At 37.4% G+C, this 22,737-nt stretch overlaps 2 protein-coding genes across 2 annotated transcripts in view; both read right to left on the bottom strand.

Moving 5' to 3' along the window:
• The window catches only part of LOC116809712 (olfactory receptor 2A5), a 36,373-nt gene that overhangs the window by 3,006 nt on the left and 10,630 nt on the right, over window positions 1-22,737 (bottom strand). The gene's annotated exons all lie outside the window — the stretch shown is intronic.
• On the bottom strand, window positions 8,587-9,519 carry LOC116809713 (olfactory receptor 2A25). Its single transcript, XM_032753582.2, has one exon. It carries the CDS (start codon window positions 9,517-9,519, stop codon window positions 8,587-8,589), a length of 933 nt encoding a protein of 310 aa, XP_032609473.1.

Genomic DNA, 22,737 nt, shown 5'->3' with positions numbered 1-22,737 from the left:
ACCCTGTGGTAATACTTCTAATCGTGTCTCTCTAGAGACAATGAAAGAATTTGCTGCTTTCCTATTAGCAGGCAAACCAGTGAAGGCATTGCCCATGTTTATTCATTTTGTTCTTTCAGCATTCCCATGGGATGCATTATGTGTGTTTACTTGGGATTGGACAGGAACAGGATTTCTGTTAAAAGACAAGACTTTTGCACAGAAGATTTAAAAACCAAGATCATGTCGTAAATTAATTTCTTTCAATACTTATTCTATCAATCTTAAAATTGTTCCACTCTCTAATTCCTAGTTTCACTAGAGGAGAGCCAATGATCTCTTGGTCTCTGCTGGTTAGAGGTCCCTGAATTCTGTTAAGGCATCACTTCAGAGAAATAGCTTTCTCTGAATGGAGAGAACGTCATTGTAAAATAACTACTCCAAATTTCTCACAAATATTATTGACCTGCTAGTTCAGGTATACTTCATCTTCTTCCTTGAATTTCTTCAGTGTGCCTTCCATCTCAAGCATTTCTTGGCCACATATTTATTTCCTCATTGTGGGTTAGTGCCTACAGATAAAATGGGCATACTTTTTCTTTCTCTATCCCTTTTTTTTTTTGCACTAAGTGATAAAGTTTGATGATTGTAAAATCCTTTCAGTTCTTACCCTCTTAGTGTCTTTTCTTAACCTAGATCTCAATAGAGGTTTAATTCTTAAATTATGGTGGAGGGAGCACTTCAAAATAATAGTAATATATTTAACCTATCATGGAGAACAGTAAAAGATATATCCAAGAGGAGTATAATTGGAGTTATTTCTCTTTTAACATAATCTGTGTGACCAATAGAGGCTTACTCTACTTACCTCATTATTCTCCAAAGCACATACTCTACTTCATTCAAGTACTACCCCTAGCAGCTCCCAGTCTTGAAATTCTTATTCCTTATTTCAAGACAATTTTAACTGTTCTACCCACTTGACTTCATACTTAATACCGATTCTTCAAAGCACTCTTGGAGCCCTCTTCACCAATCCAGCCCAGATTGGTCTCCCTTGTGAAATAGAACATAACATTTACATTTAGCATGCTTTCAGGTTGTACATAACAGCTTTTTACTCTTAGTATTTTTATCATTAATGTTTTCTAAAAAGTTACCACAGAAAATTAATTTGATCACCAACATTTGGATAAAACTAAGGAAAATATTTTGGTGACTATTAATTCAAATATGCGTAATTAGTACAATTTTTTTCTGACATGGACAATATAATGACATCGAACACAGTCTACTGTGGATACAAAGAGGTGTCATGATATGGCTCTCTTTTTATCTTTTAAATTTTAAAGTGGATAGTGCAAAAATATTCTTTGTCTTAGACATTTTGTGAGCATTATTAATATTTATATTGATTAATACTTTATATTTTAGCAAGAATAAATATGATGAAGCATACTTGGCTCCATCAGTAGTGATGAGCCCGAGGAGAGCAAAGATCATCTGGTGGCCATCAAGCAGACCATCTGGAGGCAAAGCCCCTTAACAAAGGAATTCAGAAGTAATTAAACTGCCTGTAATCCCAGCACTTTGGGAGGCCAAGGCAGATGGATCACAAGGTCAAGAGATCCAGACCATCCTGGCCAACAGGTGAAACCCCATCTCAACTAAAAAAATACAAAAATTAGCTGGGCATGGTGGCATGTGCCTGTATTCCCAGCTACTCGGGAGGCTGAGGCAGGAGAATCGCTTGAACCTGGGAGGCAGAGGTTGCAGTGACCAGAGATCGCGCCACTGCACTTCAGCCTGGCGACAGAGTGAGACTCTGTCTAAAAAAAAAAAAAGAAGTAATTAAACCTCCCTATTATATAAAGCCACATCTGGTATCAGGCTTCTTTACAAGAATTTACAGGTAACTAGAATTTCTATACATCTCTGGAATGCATGCATGTCAAAACTCATTGCGCAATCCTTGCTGACATCAAGGCACCATAGTATCTACAAATGTAATCATTTACCATGACCTACGTGACTAATATGGTCCAAACTCCTGCCTTAAGGTCCATAAATAACACTAAGGAAAATCCACCATGGTGTGCTGAGTCCTCTTCTGCTGAAGTCCGCGGCTGCTGCACTCTGATACAGCATTCTGTCTAACAAAACTTTCCATTTCAAACCTATACTATTGTTGGTAAATTCTTTTACCACCCACTAGCCAACCACTCTCTGCTGCTAGAACTCTGACACCTCACCCAGCAGAACCTTTGTCAATGAAGGTCAATTTTGAAATAGAAGTGCTTGCTACTACTATTAAAGACACTACCTACAGCTTGGCCTAAATTTTCTTTAAATATTTGGCTATCTCTGAGGCAGAAATACCTTCTCCACATGGCTTGAGTCTTTTATTTCTTTTTTTAAGTCCACTAATCACATAGAATTTCAAGGGGATAGTTGAGGAAGATAAAATAATATAAGCAATAATAATGATTTTGAAATACTGAGGGCTGTTCTCACTATAACTTCTGTCATTGCATACACTTTTAACCTTATAAAACGTTTGTAGGATATGCTCCATCAAAATAAAGGAGTAAACCAAGAAAGAGGATGGCATGAGGTTAATGAACTAGGGAGTCGAACTCAGAATAAAGGCAGATGGAATTGCTAGGATGCAACCAGTTTAGACAGAAGAAGCCTAGAAGTCCACTGAGCAATATCTGCAAGTAAAAGTCCTAATGGACATATTATTTGAGGTGTCAGAGGGAGATTGAGTGGATATATTATTTGAGGTGGCAGAGGGGCATACATTCAAGTTTTATCACGAGATTGCAGCCGTTCAGTCACATACTTAGGCTCCAACTCAGATCTTTCAACCTCAGATTTCTGGAACCCTTGTCCACTTGTCCCATCTTAGCCACCACTGTGAGCTACTCTGTGCTCTAATCAAATCTACTTTACACAAGAATAACCCAAGAGTGCTTCTTCTCCTGCCACTTTACATTCCTCTTGCTTTCTGATCTGAGGCTTTTCTTTTACCCCAGAGCACAAGTCAGTATAGAATAATTGGTGGCCATGATGCATGTACAATTTCTAATGAGGGATAATTAACACCCTATGGAGTGAGGCACACGTTTGACCAACGAGAGGCAGTGGCAAGCAATTAAATTACTCACTCTGATTGCTCCCGAATGGACCCATTCTAAGACCAGTATTTCACAAGGACTCTCAGAAAACAATCCCATGAAATAGAGGAATCAGTTATTTTTGACACCAAGCAGTGGCAGCTTTAGCAAGGCACCTTTGAGCTTTCTCCCCCTACTCTCTTGCCTCACATCTCTTTTCCCTCTTTCTTATTTTATTTATTTATTTTTTTGAGATGAGTTTTGCTCTTGTTGCCCAGGCTGGAGTGCAATGGCGCGATCTCAGCTCACTGCAACCTCCGCCTCCCGGGTTAGAGCACTTCTCCTGCCTCCGCCTCTGGAGTAGCTGGGACTACAGGCGCATACCACCATGCCCACCTATTTTTATATTTTTAATAGAGATGGGGTTTCACCATATTGGTCAGGCTGGACTCGAACTCCTGACCTCAGGTGATCCACCCGCCTCGTCCTCCCAAAGTGCTGGGATTACAAGCATGAGCCCCCGTGCCCAGCCCCGTCATTCTTAATTAAATGATGTTGTATAAGCTTTTACATCAGGTTTTATTTTGGGGGAACCCAGGTTAATAGAACCACTAAAGTTTCTAAAAGCAAGTGGTAGGGTGAACTCAGTCTAAGGTGCAAGGGCCACTTTGGAGTGCTGGAGAGTCAGCTTCTCTGGTCCCAGTGAAGTGAAGTGGAAAAGGAAGATAGGCAGGTAAAATAAGTGGTCACATACATGTATATGTTGGCTTTCCCACTGTTGTCTTAAATCACAGAGTTATTGCGTATGATAAGAAAATGAATCTTAAAGTAGAGGAAATATTACCCTGCAATCCCCATTCACATCTTTGGCAGGGTTTAGGCGGGACAGCTTCATAAAGCATCACAGAAGGGTGAGCGAGGAGAAGTGAGTGCTGAAGAACTATTCGGGTTAAATGGAAGAGCCTGAGGCAGCTTTCCTGGCTCCTGGCTGTCTGCCTATTTTCTGGAAGGAATTCAGATGATTCTACATGCCTCTAGGTGTCGTAGATGCAAATAACAGAAAAGTAAGGATAGTGCTTTCACAGGAAAACATCATGGTGCAGGAGAAGAAACTTCGCACAAGAGGGCTTTGGGGTCATCCAACCAAGTCAGAGGTTCGTAGCACCAGCAAGGAGAAAGATGGGGAGGGATGAAATACCAAAGGGCAGAAACTGTATATATATAGAGAGAGAGCTCATCATTGTATTTACAATACAGAGCTCAGTGTGAGGCACACTGCAGGTCATGAGTAAATAATAATAACAATTCTATAGGTTGACTTTCAAGAGTTCAAGAGCTCAATCCAAAGCAGATGAAAGTTTAGAGGTTTTTTTTTTTTGAGACGGAGTCTCGCTCTGTCACCCAGGCTGGAGTGCAGTGGTGCGATCTTGGCTCATTGCAAGCTCCGCCTCCCGGGTTCACACCATTCTCCTGCCTCAGCCTCCCAAATAGCTGGGACTACAGGTGCCTACCACCACGCCCAGCTAATTTTTTGTATTTTTAGTAGAGACAGGGTTTCACCGTGTTAGCCAGGATGGTCTCGATCTCATGACCTCATAATCCCCACACCTCGGCCTCCCAAAGTGATGGGATTACAGGCATGAGCCACCGTGCCTGGCCGAAAGTCTGGAGTTTTTATAACCCAGTATTCCCATGCATATGTAGCCAACAGAAGTGATTATATATGTCTCCTGAAAGGTGCATATAATACCATTCATGGAATAATTATTTGTTATAGCCAAAATTGTAGACAATTCAAATATCCATTAGGAATGTGGTGAATAAATTATGAAATATTTGTGCAACGCAATGCTATAAAACAAGGAAAAATAATAAATTATGCTACATACAGCAAACTGGGTGAATCTCACAAAGACAATAATGAGTGAAAGTAGGCAGATAGAAAAGAATGTACACTAAGTATATATCCCATTTATATAAAGTCCAAGAAAATACAATGCTAATATGTGCTGTTAGAAGTTAGGGTAATAGGTATCTTGTAGGAGGAGGGAAGGTGCAGTAATTGGGAGAGAGCATGATGGTAGCTCCTGGAAGGCCAGAATGTTTTATTTCCCCTCCCAGAAAGTGGTTACATAATGTGTTTACTTCATGATCTTTCACTGAATTTAACTCATGATTTATACATTTCTCTGTGTGTCTTTAATTTTAAAAGTTTAAAAAAAATTATTCGGCTGGGCGCAGTGGCTCATGCCTGTAATCCCAGCACTTTGGGAGGCTGAGGTGGGCAGATCACGAGGTCAGGAGTTCGAGACCAACCTGGCCAAAATGGTGAAACCCCATTTCTACTAAAGATACAAAATATTAGCTGGGCATGGTGGCGCAGCCCTGTAATCCCAGCTACTTGGGAGGCTGAGGCAGGAGGATCACTTGAACCCGGGAGGCAGAAGTTGCAGTGAGCCAAGATCGGGCCATTGCACTCCAGCCTGGGCGATAGTGGGAGACTCCATCTCAAAAAAAAAAAAATATTCTTCCCTCCATTTATTCTTTATACTTACCAACTACCAAATTATGCTCATTTTACCTTCGCATCTCCCAGTGAAATCACCCCCGCTTTATTCTCATGTGTGCTTCTCTGTTCAGCCTCTGCCAGCGTTTCTTGCTTCAACTGATATGATAGCCTTTATATTACAGTAGCTCTGATATCAGGTTGGTCAATTCAAATACCCAGTCCTCATAGCTCCAGAAGATCTTTCTAAATTCAGATCTGATTACTTGGCATTTTCATACTTATAATCTGGCTTCTCATTTCATATAGGCCGTACTTCAGGGTCATTAGTCTGGAATATGTGTTCCTCCATGCTCGTTCTCTCCAGGCTCACTTGTCATCAGTCCCTGCCTTGTATTTCATACCTGGAAAACCCTGAGCTATGTTTGTTTCCCCCGCAGCTTACAAGCTGCTTACTCCCTTTGGGTCTTTGCTTCTTTCCCTCATTGGATGGAACACCCCCTCCTGCCACACCACGCCTTTCTCCCAGCCCCTGACGCTTAACTCTTACTTATGCTTTCTCCCAGCCCCTGATGCTTAACTCTTACTTATGCTTACTTATGATTAACTTTCCGGGGTCCACAGAAGGACAGTGGTAGCACTAACACTGTCAAGGGCCAGTAAGACTCCTAAAATCCAGGAAGTCAATGCCAGAGTGATGCAGCCTTCTGCTCCAGGAAGTCTTACTGAACCACTCCCATTCTGGGGGGGTTATCCTTCTTCTGGGCTACAATAGCATCCTGTGCAGAGCTCAGTTATTAACTTATTATATAAGTTGTTAATTTCCATCATATATCCATTTAATTCTCCTGCTACACATGAATAAAGTAATAGGAAATTGGCCCTATTCATCCTTTTGTTTCCAGGACCTAGCACTGGTGTGTGTGTGTGAGTGTGTGTGTGTGTATGTGTGTGTAATGTATACACACACACATATACAAATTTTAGCAATTTTGAATTGTATTTATCCATGTATTTTAAAATAGTCATTACTTTTTCAGAGAACTGAGATTGCAAAGGAAAAGCCCTATGAATAATTTACTTCATAAATTATTTGACATCATGGCATTTTGTATCAGATAAAAAGCTAAATTTTGCAACATTCCTGCTTCTTTCTGGTAAAATGGGAAATCTGATGTTTTGTTATTGCATTTATAAGTTGGTGTTCTAGTTCTTTAAGGAAATAATAAGTATATGAAGTGGATAATATTAATGAATACTACTTACTGTGTTATTATGAGTTATAGATCTTGCTAAACATTTTCATGTATTTCCTCTAATCTTCCCAACAAATCTGTGAGCTTGGCATTACTGACCTCATTTTACATAATAATTTCTGAAGAATTTAAATAAATTACAAAAGTTTCCACATCTAGCAACTGGCAGAACTTTGTAAAATCCCAGGTCTAGCTGAACCCAAAGTACAAGTGTTTTTACTCCCCCTTTTTTTTTGGTTATGTGATCATGTCTGCAATAACAGATGTCCTAACAAAAGGGTTGCTTTGTGAGAGAAAAATCCATGTATTTTCCTCATCTACATACTTTTTCACAGGAAACATCTTTTTAACAAATTTGAATATTTCCCTTTTACAGAGTTTGCATATTTAGGCTTAATTAAGTTATACTTAATTTGAGAGAAGAGTTGAGAAACAGAAGTATCTTTATACATCCTTTCCTAACACTTCTTCACTATTATTTTGTATCACTTTATAACTAAGTGGAAGAGTTTCATGTTTGAATAAAAAGATTATTAAAATTACTTAAAATACCTCAATTTAAAATTAAATTATTCCTGATAATTTCCAGCTCTAGTAATATTGATCAACTAGCCACAACAGTTACAGTCTGTTCTTAACTTTTCAGGATGATCTCCTCTGAGTTTTAATCATTTTCAATAGGAGACAATTGACCAAACCCCTGGGAGAAAACATATAGTTCTTCCATGACCTCTGTTATTCCCACTGTGCTCTCTTCCGCTCAGCTCTACATCCCATGGCTTTCCCCTGCACTCCACAAGCAGAGAAAAAGCAACAGAGAAGGTTCCAATATGTCTATGTATTTACTAACATGACATCTGCCCAGGTTTTCTTGTTAGTTCCATTACAGTTATATTCTCCATTCTCTTTCCTGTGAAGACATGGCTCATGCTCTTTCTAATCTACTTGGATTATACCTTAGAAAATGTCACCACCAGAGAAATATGTGCAAATATTTTATATGTAGACCTATTTTTAAATATGGCTTTTTTTTTTTTTTTTTTTGAGATGGAGTCTCGCTCTGTCACCCAGGCTGGAGTGCAGTGGCTCAATCTTGGCTCACTGCAACCTCCACCTCCTGGTTTCAAGTGATTATCCTGACTCAGCCTCCCGAGTAGCTAGGATTACAGGTCTGCACCACCATGCCTGGCTAATTTTTGCGTTTTTAGTAGAGACGGGGTTTCATCATGTTGGCCAGGATGGTCTCAGTCTCCTGACCTCGTGATCTGCTTGCCTTGGCCTCCCAAAGTGCTGGGATTACAGGCATGAGACACCACACCTGGCCTAAATATGGCATGTTCTAAATTAAGAATAATTAAATAAGGACTTTGTTATCAGTCTCTCCTAACTCTTACATCCTTATTCTACAAAAATTGGCCTTCAAGTCCTATTTACAGAACAAAAAGATACACATTTATTTCCAACTTTCAGAATATTTCACATAATTATATTAAAAGTGTGTACACTATACAGCTAATATAAAAATATTTTTATTAATTGTGCAGCTCCAACCTTCAGTGCTGGAGAGAGGAAAGCAGAATGGGCTTTCTCGGGAAGTAGTCATAGGAAAATTTCAAGAAGTTGGAAAGGGTTCCCTAGAGTGTGATTATGTATCCTCAGTAGGTATGGGTTCAGATGTAATCTCAAAGCCCTTTCAAGCCAGCTATTTTATTATTCTTTCAGGCTTTCATGAAGTTCTCTCCTTTTCAAGCATCCTCTTTAGAGCACCTTGGACTTCCTTGTTCCTAAGACAATAAATTAGGGGATTAAGCATGGGATTGAAGAGGCTATGAAACAGCAGGAGATATTTCTTCTGCTCCTTGGGGCTCTCATATTGGGGCTCAACATACACGATGATGGCTGTGCCATAAAAGAGTCCAACCACGCAGAGGTGGGAGGAGCAGATAGAGAAGGCTTTCTGACGCCCCTCTCCTGACTGGATCTTTAGAATGGCACATAGAATATGAACATAAGATATTACAATGGAAAAGAAGGGTCCCACCAGCACAGACACTGCCCCTGCCAAAACCATTACCTCATTGATGTGGGTATCCGCACAGGCAAGTTTGAGAACAGCCATAATTTCACAGAAAAAGTGATTAAGCTTCTGGGGTCCACAGAAGGACAGTGGTAGCAGTAACACTAGATGGACAAGGGCCAATAAGACTCCTAAAATCCAGGAAGTCAATGCCAAAGTGATGCAGACTTTCCAGGTCATGATGGTAGAATATCGGAGAGGGTGGCAGATGGCCACGTACCGATCATAGGACATCACCACCAGGAGGAGACATTCTGTATGTGCAAAACTCAAAAACAGAAACATCTGGGTCATGCAGCCAGCAAAGGAGATGTGCTTGGCTGGATGCAGGAGGTTCACCAGCATCTGGGGCACCGTGTTGCAAGCATAGGTGATGTCGACGACTGCCAGGTGTGAGAGGAAGAAGTACATGGGGGTGTGGAGTCTGGAGTCCAGTGAGATGAGCCCCAGGATGGTCCCGTTCCCCAGCAGGGTGAAGATGTAGAACAGGGAGAAGAGCCCAAAGAGGAGCATCTGAATCCTTGGGCCAATGGGAAATCCCAGTAGGAGGAACTCTGTGATGGAAGTCTGATTTCCCCCCATTTCCCTGTAGAAGAAACAAGGAGCTCACCAAGTCTGAATGTCTAAGGCAAATGTTTAAGCATGCTGCAACTGTACGTATTATTGTTTGAGTGTTTTCTAAGAAAACACTTTCAATTATATTTTGATCTTATTTGCTTACTAAGAGAAAATTATGCATTACAAATGAAGCACAAGGAAATTTTGTCATCCATGATAAATTCAGTGTTAGTATGATATTATAGTATTCATTACATCTTATTTTCAAATCTACTTTCATCACAGTTCACAATATGTTAATACTTAAATTGCCTTCATAGCATGGACTCTTTCCTCAGTCTGTGATGATTATTATCAGGTGCTTGCCCTCTGGATTCCTTCATTGCAGGGTACTTATATCCATGCATGTGGAAGTGTGCTGGTGTCTATGTCTACATGTAAGGATAGAAAGAGGGATGACGACCATGTCAATGATCCTGCCATCAGGTCTTCTCACCAATTTGTGCTTTTGTTATATGAATTATTTGTTAAACTTGTGATTTTTACTGATTGAATAATCTTGAATTAAGTTAAGAGAATGGCAGTTTGCCCTAACTTTGGCTGGATTTAAACAGAGATCTTTGTGTCTTGACTTTTGTACCCATAGAGGGTCTACTCTGTTTGTGTTGTCTTATGATCAGAATGTAGTTACCTGTCACCTTTCTTAGACTACAGTAATCTATTGTATATGTCATTGTACATTTCATCATACAGTAATCTGTTGTATATATAGTATACTTCTTATACTATAAATGTGTATTTATATTATTTATTTGTATATACATTTTTCTGTTTTTTGCAAATTTATTTTTAATAATTTTTAATTGATACATAATAGATGTAAATAGTTTTAGGGTACATGCAATAATTTAATGTACTCATTTAATTTATAAAGATCAAATCTGTGTACTTGGGCTATCTGTCACCTTAAATATTTGCCTTTTCTTTATGTTAGAAACATTCAAATTATTCTCTTCTGGCTATTTTGAAATATACAATAGATTACTGTAAACTACAGTCACTCTTCTAATCCATTGAACACTAGGTCTTATTTCTTCTATGAAACCATATGTTTGTACCCTAGTCAACTTCTCTTTTGTTTCCCTTTTGCTACCCCTCCTGGCATCTGGTAACCACTAATCTACTCTCTGTCTTCATGAGATGCACATTTTTAGCTCCCACATATAAGTGAAAACATACAATATTTGTCGTTCTGTGCTTAGCTTATTTCATTTAATGTAATGACCTCCAGTTCCATCCATATTGCGCCAAATGGCAGGATTTTATTCTTTTACATGGCTGAATAATATACAATTGTGTATATATATCACATTTTCTTTATTCATTCATTGATGAGCACTTAGGCTTATTCCATATTTTGGTTACTGTGAATAGTGCTGCAGTAAACATGGCTGTGAAAATATCTTTTTGATATGTTCACTTCCTTTCTTTTGGATATATACCCAGTAGTGAAATTGTTACATATGATTTATTTAGTTACATTTGGAAATTTCTAAAATTCTGCTATATTCCTACAGTAATAAATGTCTACCCAGTACATACACACACGAGTATATATATAACTGAATCCTTACTCTGTGTAGTGCGCTTGTTTTCTATTTTATTCTAGTCTAATGTATTCTATTTCATTAGTAAAAGTGCTGGCTGAATTATTTCATGATGGGTCATAGCCTGGGATTTAAAAAATACTGATCTCTATCCAAAACTAGAGCTAAAACTCTAACCATATACTTATATTCATAGAATGTTTAACATATTTTATAGCTTCTTAACTATCATGTACAAATAAATAACTACTTATTATTTATGGTGACTCTTTATTTTTTTTGTGGCCTATCAAATGTTTTAAAATCCTTCCAAAGCAAAGAGGGTATACTGAGGTTTGAATCATTGTAACTTCTAAATTATTGCTTCTGTTTTTTTGCCTGACTCTATAGCCTTCTTCAGCCCATAATCCATCTGAATTTCACTAAAATAAAAACAGAAAAATTCATAATTGAGTTCCTATCAATGAGTTCCCTATTCAAGTTTTCTGATAAGTTAATATTTGAAAGATTTCATCAGCAAAGGTAAATAAGTTTTGCTCCAAAGCAAGAATCATAATTCAAAGTAGAAATTATTGGAAGGTGATATTATCTTAGTCAATAAATAATCTGATCATTATTGAAATTGCCTTCTTGAAAATTAGTAATTTTATTAGGAATGAAGATTTCAGTGAGTGTTTTAATTCATAGATTAATTAACCATCTATTCAAGATGGGATTCCTTTGTCATGTGAGAAGTTGAACTAGAAGAATGCCAAGATCCTTTCCAACAACAGGATTCAGTGTTCCCAAATGTATAGAAAAGTGTTATTCACTTTCACCTCAACTTTCTTGCAATACCTGAGTCCAAGGAAGATAACAATGCTACTTTTAAAATTTCATATGATAAAGGCATCACAATAAAGTAGAAGGACCAATGGTGTCATCTCATCTTCCCCCATCTCCAAGTAGCTAAATCACAAAATATAAATCCACAGGTGTTAACTGAACATATACTACGTCCTGCTACATGTCTTAGCTGAGGGCATATAAGACTGTAGTTGTTTGTAGCCACATGTAACCTGGTTGGATTGATAAGACTATTAAAAAGACTCACAAATATGCCAGCAGTGCCACTGCTGGGTATATACCCAAAAGAAAGGAAATCACTATATCGAAGAGATATCTGCACTCCTATGTTGCAGCACTGTTTACAATAGCTAATAATTGGAAGCAAGCTAAGTGTCCATCAACAGATGAATGGAAAAAGAAAATGTGGTACATATACACAGTGGAGCACTATTCAGCCATAAAGAAAGAATGAGATCTAGTCATTTGCAACAACATGGATGGAAATGGAAATCATTATGTTAAATGAAATAAGCCAGGCATAGGAAGACAAATATCACATGTTCTCACTTATTTGTGGGACCTAAAAATCAAAACAATTGAACTCATGGACATAGAGAGTAGAAGGATGGTTACTAGAGGCTGGGAAGGGTAGCAGGGGTGTTGGGAGGAGGTGGGGATCATTAATGGGTACAAAAAAACTAGAATGAATAAGACCTATTATTTGTTAGCAAAATAGGGTGGCCATAGTCAATAACTTCATTGTCATTTTAAAATAACTTAAAGAATGTAATTGGATTTTTTTGTAACTTACAGAGTAAATGCTTGAGGGTCTGGGTGCCTCATTCCCTATGATGTGCTTATTTCACATTGCGTGCCTGTATCAAAACATCTCATATACCCCGTAAATATATACACCTACTATGTACCTACAAAAATTTAGAAAAAAGAGACTCACAAATATGATAATTCTCATGTTTAAATAGCTCAGAAAAAGGAATTTCATATTTAAAAATAAATCCTTTGGGTCACTCTTCTTCTTATGTAACATAAATCTAGTTTGCAGTCAATTAGGCCCATTGTTCTATAAAACCACTACTTAATTTCATGAGGCAATAGAAACAAGCAACCCCCCACAAACAACTATTTTACCTTACAATTTAAACAAGAAATTCAACACCAAATGTGTCAAAATAAATTACCTACATTAGGTATATCTGAAAAACTTTAAATTAGTCTAGTAGCTAAGTCTATAAATAGCAGAAATTTGGCATTAACAGATAAGAATTACAGTTTGCATTGTGATTTTTTATTACAGTGCATCTGAAATTGTATAATAAATAAAGGTTGGATAATATAAAAACTTACATCTTACATCAGGATTAACAACTAAAAATGAGAAAACAAGCTGGATATGAGTTACGTAAAGCTTCACAAATTAGTAAAAAGCATCTGTAAGCTAGTGTTGAAACTCTTTCATTCCAAGAAGATTATTGGGGGAAAAAGTGCCCCAGTGGAGGTTGGATAGCTCTCAGAAGAGATGATGTTATTCTTTGCTTAGATCAACCATGTCTCAGTATGCTATGAAAGCGTGTTGCAGTGGACAGATAAAGACCCATCACGCACACTGCCATCTGCTCCTGTCCTAGGGAAAAGGGCTCTCCCTGTACTTATCTCTCTGGTTTTCTCTGGAAGGATGTTGATGTCAAGATGTTGCTGCTGTTAACTTCTTCAGTCAGTGTAGAATTCACGATCAGAAATTTAAGCAGGAATACAATTACTTCCAGGACCTCTTCATACATTACAGATTCCCCAAGCTTATTTTAGTTTCAGGAACTCCAAAATACCCCCACCTACTAACCTTCCAAATAGATTCACTTGTTTTTAGAGCAGGTGGAACTCACATAGATTCAACCTTCCAAATAGAATCACTTGTTTTAGGGCAGGTGGAACCCATATAGTATTCCCATCCGTGTTGGCTGAGTTTTATCTTCTGTGTAACCCAAACATATATTCTGTAATTATCTCCATCAAGTTTCCACAAGGAATCCAATTCCCAAAGTAGGACCAGGTAGCAAGAGCTATAGAAGCTGTGGGCAACATGTTAAGGGATCAGAAAGAAGGATAAAGCATCCCATTGGGATTTGTTGAACCCTTTTTGTAAGATTTAACTGGAGCACAGAAAAGGAAGGACAGTTCTTACCAAGAAGCAATCCCTGTTCCTTAATTTCTAGTGATTTTGAATGCAAGGGGAGTGTGAGGTTAAGTGACGAAGACCATAATCCCTGAGGTCTGTGACTATTACTATTTTCTCTGTCTTCTGAGAATGAAGAAATGAAAATGAACTGACCCTATTTTATAATTTCAGGAAATCCAGCTGAGACAATCCGATGGTGTCTTTGTGCTTTAAATTTTCTTTTAGTCTTTTACCTAAATCCATTCTTATACTTACATCTAAAGGAGGCAGGATGTAATTTGCTAAATTAAAGTTTTTTTAATGTTTATGACTGCCAACTAAGAAAGTAAAAAAACCTATTATTTTTACCTTGAGAGAGCTCACCTGTAGCAGGTTTTAATGTGCTTTTCCCCATCAGACCTGTTCAATAAGAGGCTTGTTGGTGATTGGTGTCCAGATTGTGTCCTCATATACTGAAAAGATGTTGCTTCCTCATATTGATGCCCAAGGGCATCTAATGCCTGGACAGAAACTATCACTGTTACCCATATGTTGTTCATGGTCCAATTTGTTAAATATATAAACTCATAAATTACATCTCGTCTTTTTCTATTTCTAATTTTATAAATATAAAAGCTTTCTATATGTCTTATAATTTTTTTGGCCTAAAATTATATTTTATCTGAAAAAGATGTATTTTGTTTGATAATAGCAATGCTGAACTTGGTTTACTAATACTTAGGCTAATTTGCATTTATGTTCATTTTTGAGATTTGTTCAATAAATCACTTTTCTTCTATTGTACTTTTCTAGTTTTGTTATCATTGTTATACTAGCCCTATAAAGCAAGCTGGATTGCTGTACTTCTTTTGTCTATTCTCAATAAGTTTTACACAGTATGAAAATTAGCTGTTCCTTAAGGATCAGTAAAATTTGCCTTTAAAACTATATGGCATGGTGTTCTTTGATTAGAAGAAAATTCTGGTAACCAATTCAATTTTTTGAACATTAAGGTTTTGGATTTTCTACTTCTACATAAGGAAGTTTAAGTAATATTTTCCAAATATTTTTTATTTTTCCATAAGTCATTGGGGTACAGGTGGTATGTGGTTACATGAGTAAGTTTTCTAGTGATCTGTGAGATTTTGGTGCACCCGTCACCTGAACAGTATACACTGCACCTTATTTGTAGTCTTTCATCCCTCGCCCCCATCCCTCTCTTTCCCCCTAGTCCCCAAAGTCCATTGTATCATTTTTATGCCTGTGCATCCTCATATCTTAGCTCCCATATATCAGTGAGAACATAGAATGTTTAGTTTTCCATTCCTGAGTTACCTCAATCAGATTAATAGTCTCCAATTTCATCCAAGTCACTGCAAATGCAGTTAATTCATTTCTTTTTATGGCTGAGTAGTATTCTATTTTATATGCACACACACACACACACACACACACACACACACACACACACACACACCACACACACACACACACACACACACACACACACACACACACACACACACAGTTTCTTGATCCACTCATTGATTGATGGGCATTTGGATTGGTTCCACGATTTTGCAATTGCAAACTATGTTGCTATAAACATGCATACGCAAGTATCTTTTACATATAATGATCTCTTTTCCTCTGGGCAGATACCCAGTAGTGGGATTGCTGGATCAAATGGTAGTTCTACTTTTAGTTCTTTAAGGAATTTCCATACTTGTTTTCCATAGTGGCTGTACTAGTTTACATTCACAGCAGTGTAGAAGTGTTTCTTGGTCACCGCATCCATGCCAACATCTACTGTTTTTTGAGTTTTTGATTTTAGCCATTCTTGCAGGAGTAGGGTGGTATCACATTGTGGTTTTGATTTGCAGTTCCCTGATCATTAGTGATGTTGAGAATTTTTTCACGTTCGTTGGCGATTTGTATGTCTTCTTTTGAGACTTGTCTATTCATGTTCTTATCCCACTTTTTGATGGGATTGTTTGTTTTTTTCTTACTGATTTGTTTGAGTTTGTTGTAGATTCTGAATATTTGTCCTCTGTCAGCTGTGAAGATTTTCTCCCACTCTGTGGGTTGTCTGTTTACTCTGCTGACTGTTTCTTTTGCCATGCAAAAGCTCTTTAGTTTAATTAAGTCCAAATATTTATCTTTGTTTTTATTGCATTTACTTTTGGGTTCTTGGTCATGAGATCTTTGCCTAAGATAATGTCTAGAAGGGTTTTTCCAATGTTTTCTTCTAGAATTTTTATAGTTTCAGGTCTTAAAGTCCTTAATCTATCTTGTGTTGATTTTTTGTGTAAGTGATGAGTATCCAGTTTCATTACACTACGTGTGGCTAGCCAATTATCCCAGCACCATTTGTTGAAAAGGGTGTCCTTTCCCCACTTTATGTTTTTGTTTGCTTGGTTGAAGATCAGTTGGCTGTAAGCATTTGGGTTTATTTCTGGGTTCTCTATTCTGTTCCACTGGTCTATGTGCCCATTTTTATACCAGTACCATGCTGTTTTGGTGACTATGGCCTTATAATATAGTTTGAAATCAGGTAGTGTGATGGCTTCAGATTTATTATTTTTGCTTAGTCTTGCTTTGGCTAGGTGGACTCTTTTTTGGTTCCATATGAATTTTATAATTTTTTTTCTAATTCTGTGAAAAATGATGGTGGTATTTTCATGTGGATTGCATTGAATTTGTAGATTGCTTTTGGCAGGATGGTCATTTTCACAATATTGATTCTACCCATCCATGAACATGGGATGTGTTTCATTTGTTTGTGTCATCTATGATTTCTTTCAGCAGTATTTTGTAGTTTTCCTTATAAAGGTCTTTTGCCTCCTTGGTTACGTATATTCCTAAGTATTTTATTTTATTTTTTGCAGCTATTGTAAAAGGGGCTGAGCTTTTCATCTGATTCTCCATTTGGTCTCTGTTGGTGTATAGAAGAGCTACTGATTTGTGTACATTAATCTTGTATTCAAAGAGAATTTGCTGAATTCTTTTATCAGTTCAAGGAGCTTTCTGGAGGAGTCTTTAGGATTTTCAAGGTAAACGATCATATAGTCACCAAACCGTGACAGTTTGACTTCCTCTTTATCAATTTGGATGCCCTTTATTTATTGCTCTTGTCTGATTGCTCTGGCTAGGACTTCCAGTACTATGTTGAAGAGGGGTGGTGAGCGTGACAGACCAATAACAAGCAGCAAGATTGAAATGGTAATTTAAAAATTACCAACAAGAAAAAGTTCAGGACCAGATGGATTCACAGCAGAATTCTACTAGACATTCAAAGAAGAATTAGTACCCATCCTTTTGACACTATTCCACAAGGTAAAGAAGGAAGGAACCCTCCCTAATTCATTCTATGAAGCCAGCATCATCCTAATACCCAAACTAGGAAAGGACATAACCAAAAAAGAAAACTATAGACCGAGATCCTTGATGAACATAGATGCTAAAATCCTTAACAAAATACTAGCTAACCGAATACAACAACATATCAATAAGATAATCCACCATGATCAAGTGGGTTTCATATCAGGGATGCAGGGATGGTTTAACATATGCAAGTCAATAAATGTGATACACCAGATAAACAGAATTAAAAACAAAAATCACATGATCTCAATAGATGCAGAAAAAGCATATGACAAAATCCAGCATCCCTTTATGATTAAAACTGTCAGAAAAATTGGCATACAAGGGACATACCTTAATGTAAAAAAAGCCATCTATGACAAACCCACAGCCAACATAATACTGAATGGGAAAAACTTGAAAGCATTCCCTCTGAGAACTGGAATATCTTCAAATCTTTTAAATTTATTGAAATAAGTTTTGCTTATAACATTCTATTGTCATTTAAAAAAATCTACATCTTGTTTTTATAACTTTTTGTTCCTAATATTCTATATACACTTTTTCCCCTTTTTTACTGATCAGTCTATTTTATTAGTATTTTTTGAAAAAGGAACTAGGATTCTATTTTAATAATGTTCATCATTCTTTATTTTTTCAATAACGTTTGCTCTTATATAAATTATATACTATTTTTATTTTAATTTTTAGTCATTGTATATTTCTGAGTTGAATATTTAACTTATTACAAATCTTACTTTTAAAATAAATGTGATTTTAGCTATAAATTTATTTTCCTCCACCATTTTAGCCATACATTTTAAGGCTGACATTTAGAACTTTCATTATGGTTGACTTCATCTTCAAAGGACAAATTATGAAGAAGTGCATTTTTAGGTTTCTAAATATTTTTGTTACATTTCTGTTGTTAATTTTACGTTTATGATCACCTGTGGTAAGAGAATGAATCCTTGTGATATTGATTCTTTGAAAATATGAGGGGTTTTTTGTTTTGTATATGTTCACTTGTTGCAATTGTTATACTGACTTTAGTGTACATGCTTTATTTTAGGGAATGTAGGAATCTTTATATATCTATGTGATCAAGCATGTAAAGTTTTTGTAGTTTTTATTTACAATTTTTGTCAGGATTATCTATTATTTTCTGAGAGCATTTTTCCAATTCCCCCACTAAGAAGTTGAGTTTGCTAATCTTTTCATTGTAATTCTATTTTTTTCCTATTTCTACATTAAGGTTATATTGTTGTATATACATATTTATGATTGTTACATATTCTTGATAAAGTTTTACCTTTATTATTATGGAGTACTCTTCATACCAATTAGTGCATTTGCCTGATATAAACATGAATGCAAACATCCAGCTTGTATTTATATTGCCGCATCAACTTATTAAATATTTGCATAGGCTGTGTTCTTCATTATCATATTCCCAGCCTTTCTTTGTGGTTGTGTTTTAGATAGTCTTACAAATAATATATAACAGTATTTTATGGTCTTAAAAATATGAAATACAATCCAATATGAAAATGGGAAAATATAATCAATTTTCTCTCAATGTAAATATTGAGATATTTGGGCTTTCTATTATTTGTGTTTTGTGTTTAGCATCCTGTTACTTAGCTTTTATATTTGTTCTCTCCCTCTGCTAGTTTAATAAAGAGGTGGTATAAGATTGTCAACCCTGGCTCCCACTTATTTTGGCTCATCATCATTTTGCCTTTGCTTGGCAGTCAATTCCTAAATTTCTTTGGCATGTTCATTCAGCATACAAGTAATGCATACACTGAACAATAATAACTGGATTGCCTTGCAACACACCAGATAAAAAATATTTTATGTTAATGCTGTTTGTAAACTCCCATACATGGCCAGAGTGTTTTTATAATTACTTGAATAATTGTCCCGAATTTCTAAATGTTTTTCTAACTTGTTTTTGAACCAGCAGGAATCCACCAGGAAAACAAAGCACTCTGGTACTTCAACGGAGAATTTAGATAAATACGTGGTTAAATGGACATTGAAGAAGGAAAGCAGCAACAAAGAAGCTCTCAGACGAACAGACAGGACAGAGTCAGGAAAGAACAGAGGTTAGAGTGATTACAATTTACAGATTCAGAGGAGAGACCGTGTGGGAACTTCAACCTCTGAGGAGAAAGTGCCCCCCACAAACCCCACTAAAACTATGGCTCCAGGTTGAGAGTGATGAGGCTGATTCTGGGAACTGCCCAAGTGAAGGGTTGAGGTAACACCAAAAAGAGCAGCAAGCACACAGGTAGGAGCAAGTTCCTTTTCCCCTCTCAACGCTCCCAGTTCCTCTAGCGCCCCCTATTGGTAGAATCTAAATGGAAGTCATCCGGGCAAAAGGCAAAGGTAATTTGGGGACTTTCAGCTACCACTAAGCATAGAGTGAAAGGATGAGTTTGGAGCAGAAAGACAGTAACTTAGGAATTAGTACAGTATCCCCCTTTGGCAACTCGGCAGTTATAAACACACTTTTATATACATTTAAACATCTAAACAATAACAACTTTATGATTTAGTTAGGTATGATGCAACTAGCCTTTCCACATACTAAGATGTCTCTACCTTTTAATTGACACAAAATCCTAATATTCACGTATCCACCTCTAGAGGACTCACAGTATGCACTTGTGGCTGATGTTATTATAGACCTTCTATACAGGAAGTGGTTTTCACCATCTACTAATTTCTGGATCATATCAATTTCTGAGGCAGCACTTTAATTTACTTACTAAGATCATGCCTCTTTCATTCGAATTGCTCTTTGATTACCCATTACCTTTTCAGTTCCACCAATGACAAAAACATCTCTTTTTTAAAACTAAAACTTTAAGAACCATTAGCATGGGCACCACTTTTTTTCCTCTTTTGTATTTACCGAATCCTTCTTCTAAGATATTAAGCTTTCTCGTAAGGAAGTTTCTCCCTTTGTCTAGCTTACTAATTTACTTTTATATCATTTTATTCTTCCAGTGCTCCTATAATGGTACTCTAAAGCTGCTTTGAATTTTCAAACCACTTTAATTGCACTTTGAGTATCTAAGCAAACCTGATCTCCAGATACAGACAGAGCTTTCCAGGTACATGTTTTTAAAATTGCCTTCTTATTCTCTGGGTTTACAGTAATTTCTATTGGTCATTTCCTTCATTAAACAAAATAAGGGATATATCTTCTCAGGAGTTACTTTGACTCATTTTACATGTATATTAATAATTTTCCTGTGTAATCTATAATTTGGGTATCTTACATTGAAGGGACAACTATGTCATTAAAAAATTCTGAGCCCTCAGTGATGGAGTAGGGGTGGAGCATTCTGAGCCTGTGAGCAAACTGTGTGAATTCAAGGTCAGTATCTCCATAGCTCACTCCAAGAATGCAGAATGGAATTTAGGCCAGCCAGTCTGGTGTTACCCATTGTGGTACCAGAAGTTTAAAGGTGCAATGTTACCAGTGCATAAAGATACTCTAATGCATTGATCTTTAAACTTCCCATCCTGTAAGATTTCTTAAACAACTAAAAACAAAACTGTTATTCAATCCAGCAATCCCAATACCGGGTATCTACCTGAAAGAAAATAAATTAATGTATCAAAAAGATTACTGCATTCATGTTTATCACAGCACTATTCACAATAGCAAAGATATGGTATCAACATGTAAATTGGTACAACAGAGAGTGGGACGCTGCTATAAGGATACCCAAAAATGTGGAAGTGACTTTGGAATTGGGTAACAGGCAGAGGTTGCAACAGTTTGAAGAGCTCACAAGACAGAATAATGTGGGTGTTTTCATCAGTTCTTACACGGCTAATAAAAACATACCTGAGGCTGGGTAATTTATAAAGGAAAGAGGTTTAATGGACTCACAGTTCCACACGGCTGAGGAGGCCTCACAATCATGGCAGAAAGTGAAGGAAGAGCAAAGGTGCATCTTACATGGTGGCAGGCAAGAGAGCAAGAGAGTGTGCAGGGGAAACCCCCATGTATAAAACTATCAGATCTCCTGAAACTTATTCACTACCATGAGAACACTATGGGGGAAACTGCCCCATGATTCAATTATCTCCACCTGCCACCATTCTTGACATGTGGGGATTATTACAATTCAAGGTGAGACTTGGGTGGGGACACAGCCAAACCTTATTATTCTGCCCCAGCCCCTCCCAAATCTCATGTCTTCACATTTCAAAACCAATCATGCCTTTCCAACAGTCCCCCAAAGTCTTATTTCAGCATTAATTCAAAGGTCCACGGTCCAAAGTCTCATCTGAGACAAAGTAAGTCCCTTCTGCCTATGAGCCTGTAAAATCAAAAGCGAGTTAGTTACTTCCTAGACACAATGGTGGTACAGGTATTGGGTAAATACATCCATTCCAAATGGGAGAAATTGGCCAAAACAAAGGGGCTACAAGCCCTATGCAAGTCCAAACTCTAGCAGGGTATCGGCGAACCTGCCCCCAGGTTCTATGTTCCCTAAGTGTTGGCCGGGTTGAGAAATAAAGGGACAGAGTACAAAAGAGAGAAATTTTAAAGATGTGTGTCTGGGGGAGACATCACATGTTGGTAGTCTCCGTGATGCCCCTTGAGCCATAAAACCAGCAAGTTTTTATCAGTGATTTTCAAAAGAGGAGGGAGTGTACAAATAGGGTGTGGGTCACAGAGATCATGTGCTTCACAAGGTAATAGAATATCACAAGGCAAATGGAGGCAGGGCGAGATCACGGGACCACAGGACTGGAGTGAAATTAAAATTGCTAATGAAGTTTTGGGCACACATTTTCATTGATAACATCTTATCAGGAGACAGGGTTTGAGAGCAGACAACCGGTCTGACCAAAATTTATTAGGTGGGAATTTCCTTGTCCTAATAAGCCTGGGAGTGCTATGGGAGACTGGGGCTTATTTCATCCCTACAGTTTCGACCATAGAAGACGGCTGCACCCAAGGGGGCCATTTTAGAGGACTACCCGCAGGGACACATTCTCTTTCTCAGGGATGTTCCTTGCTGAGAAAAAGAATTCAGTGATATTTCTCCCATTTGCTTTTGAAAGAAGAGAAATATGGCTCTGTTCTGCCTGGCTCTCTGGTGGTCAGAGTTTAATGTTATCTCTCTTGTTCCCTGAACATTGCTGTTATCCTGTTCTTTTTTCAAGGTGTCCAGATTTCATATTGTTCAAACACACATGCTCTACAAACAATTTTTGCAGTTAACGCAATCATCACAG

The sequence above is a fragment of the Hylobates moloch genome, unplaced genomic scaffold (genome assembly GCF_009828535.3).
Source record: "Hylobates moloch isolate HMO894 unplaced genomic scaffold, HMol_V3 SCAFFOLD_1, whole genome shotgun sequence".
Lineage (NCBI taxonomy): Eukaryota > Metazoa > Chordata > Mammalia > Primates > Hylobatidae > Hylobates > Hylobates moloch.
The sequence above is the reverse complement of the archived record's forward strand: the minus strand, read 5'-3'. Positions and strand labels throughout refer to the sequence as shown.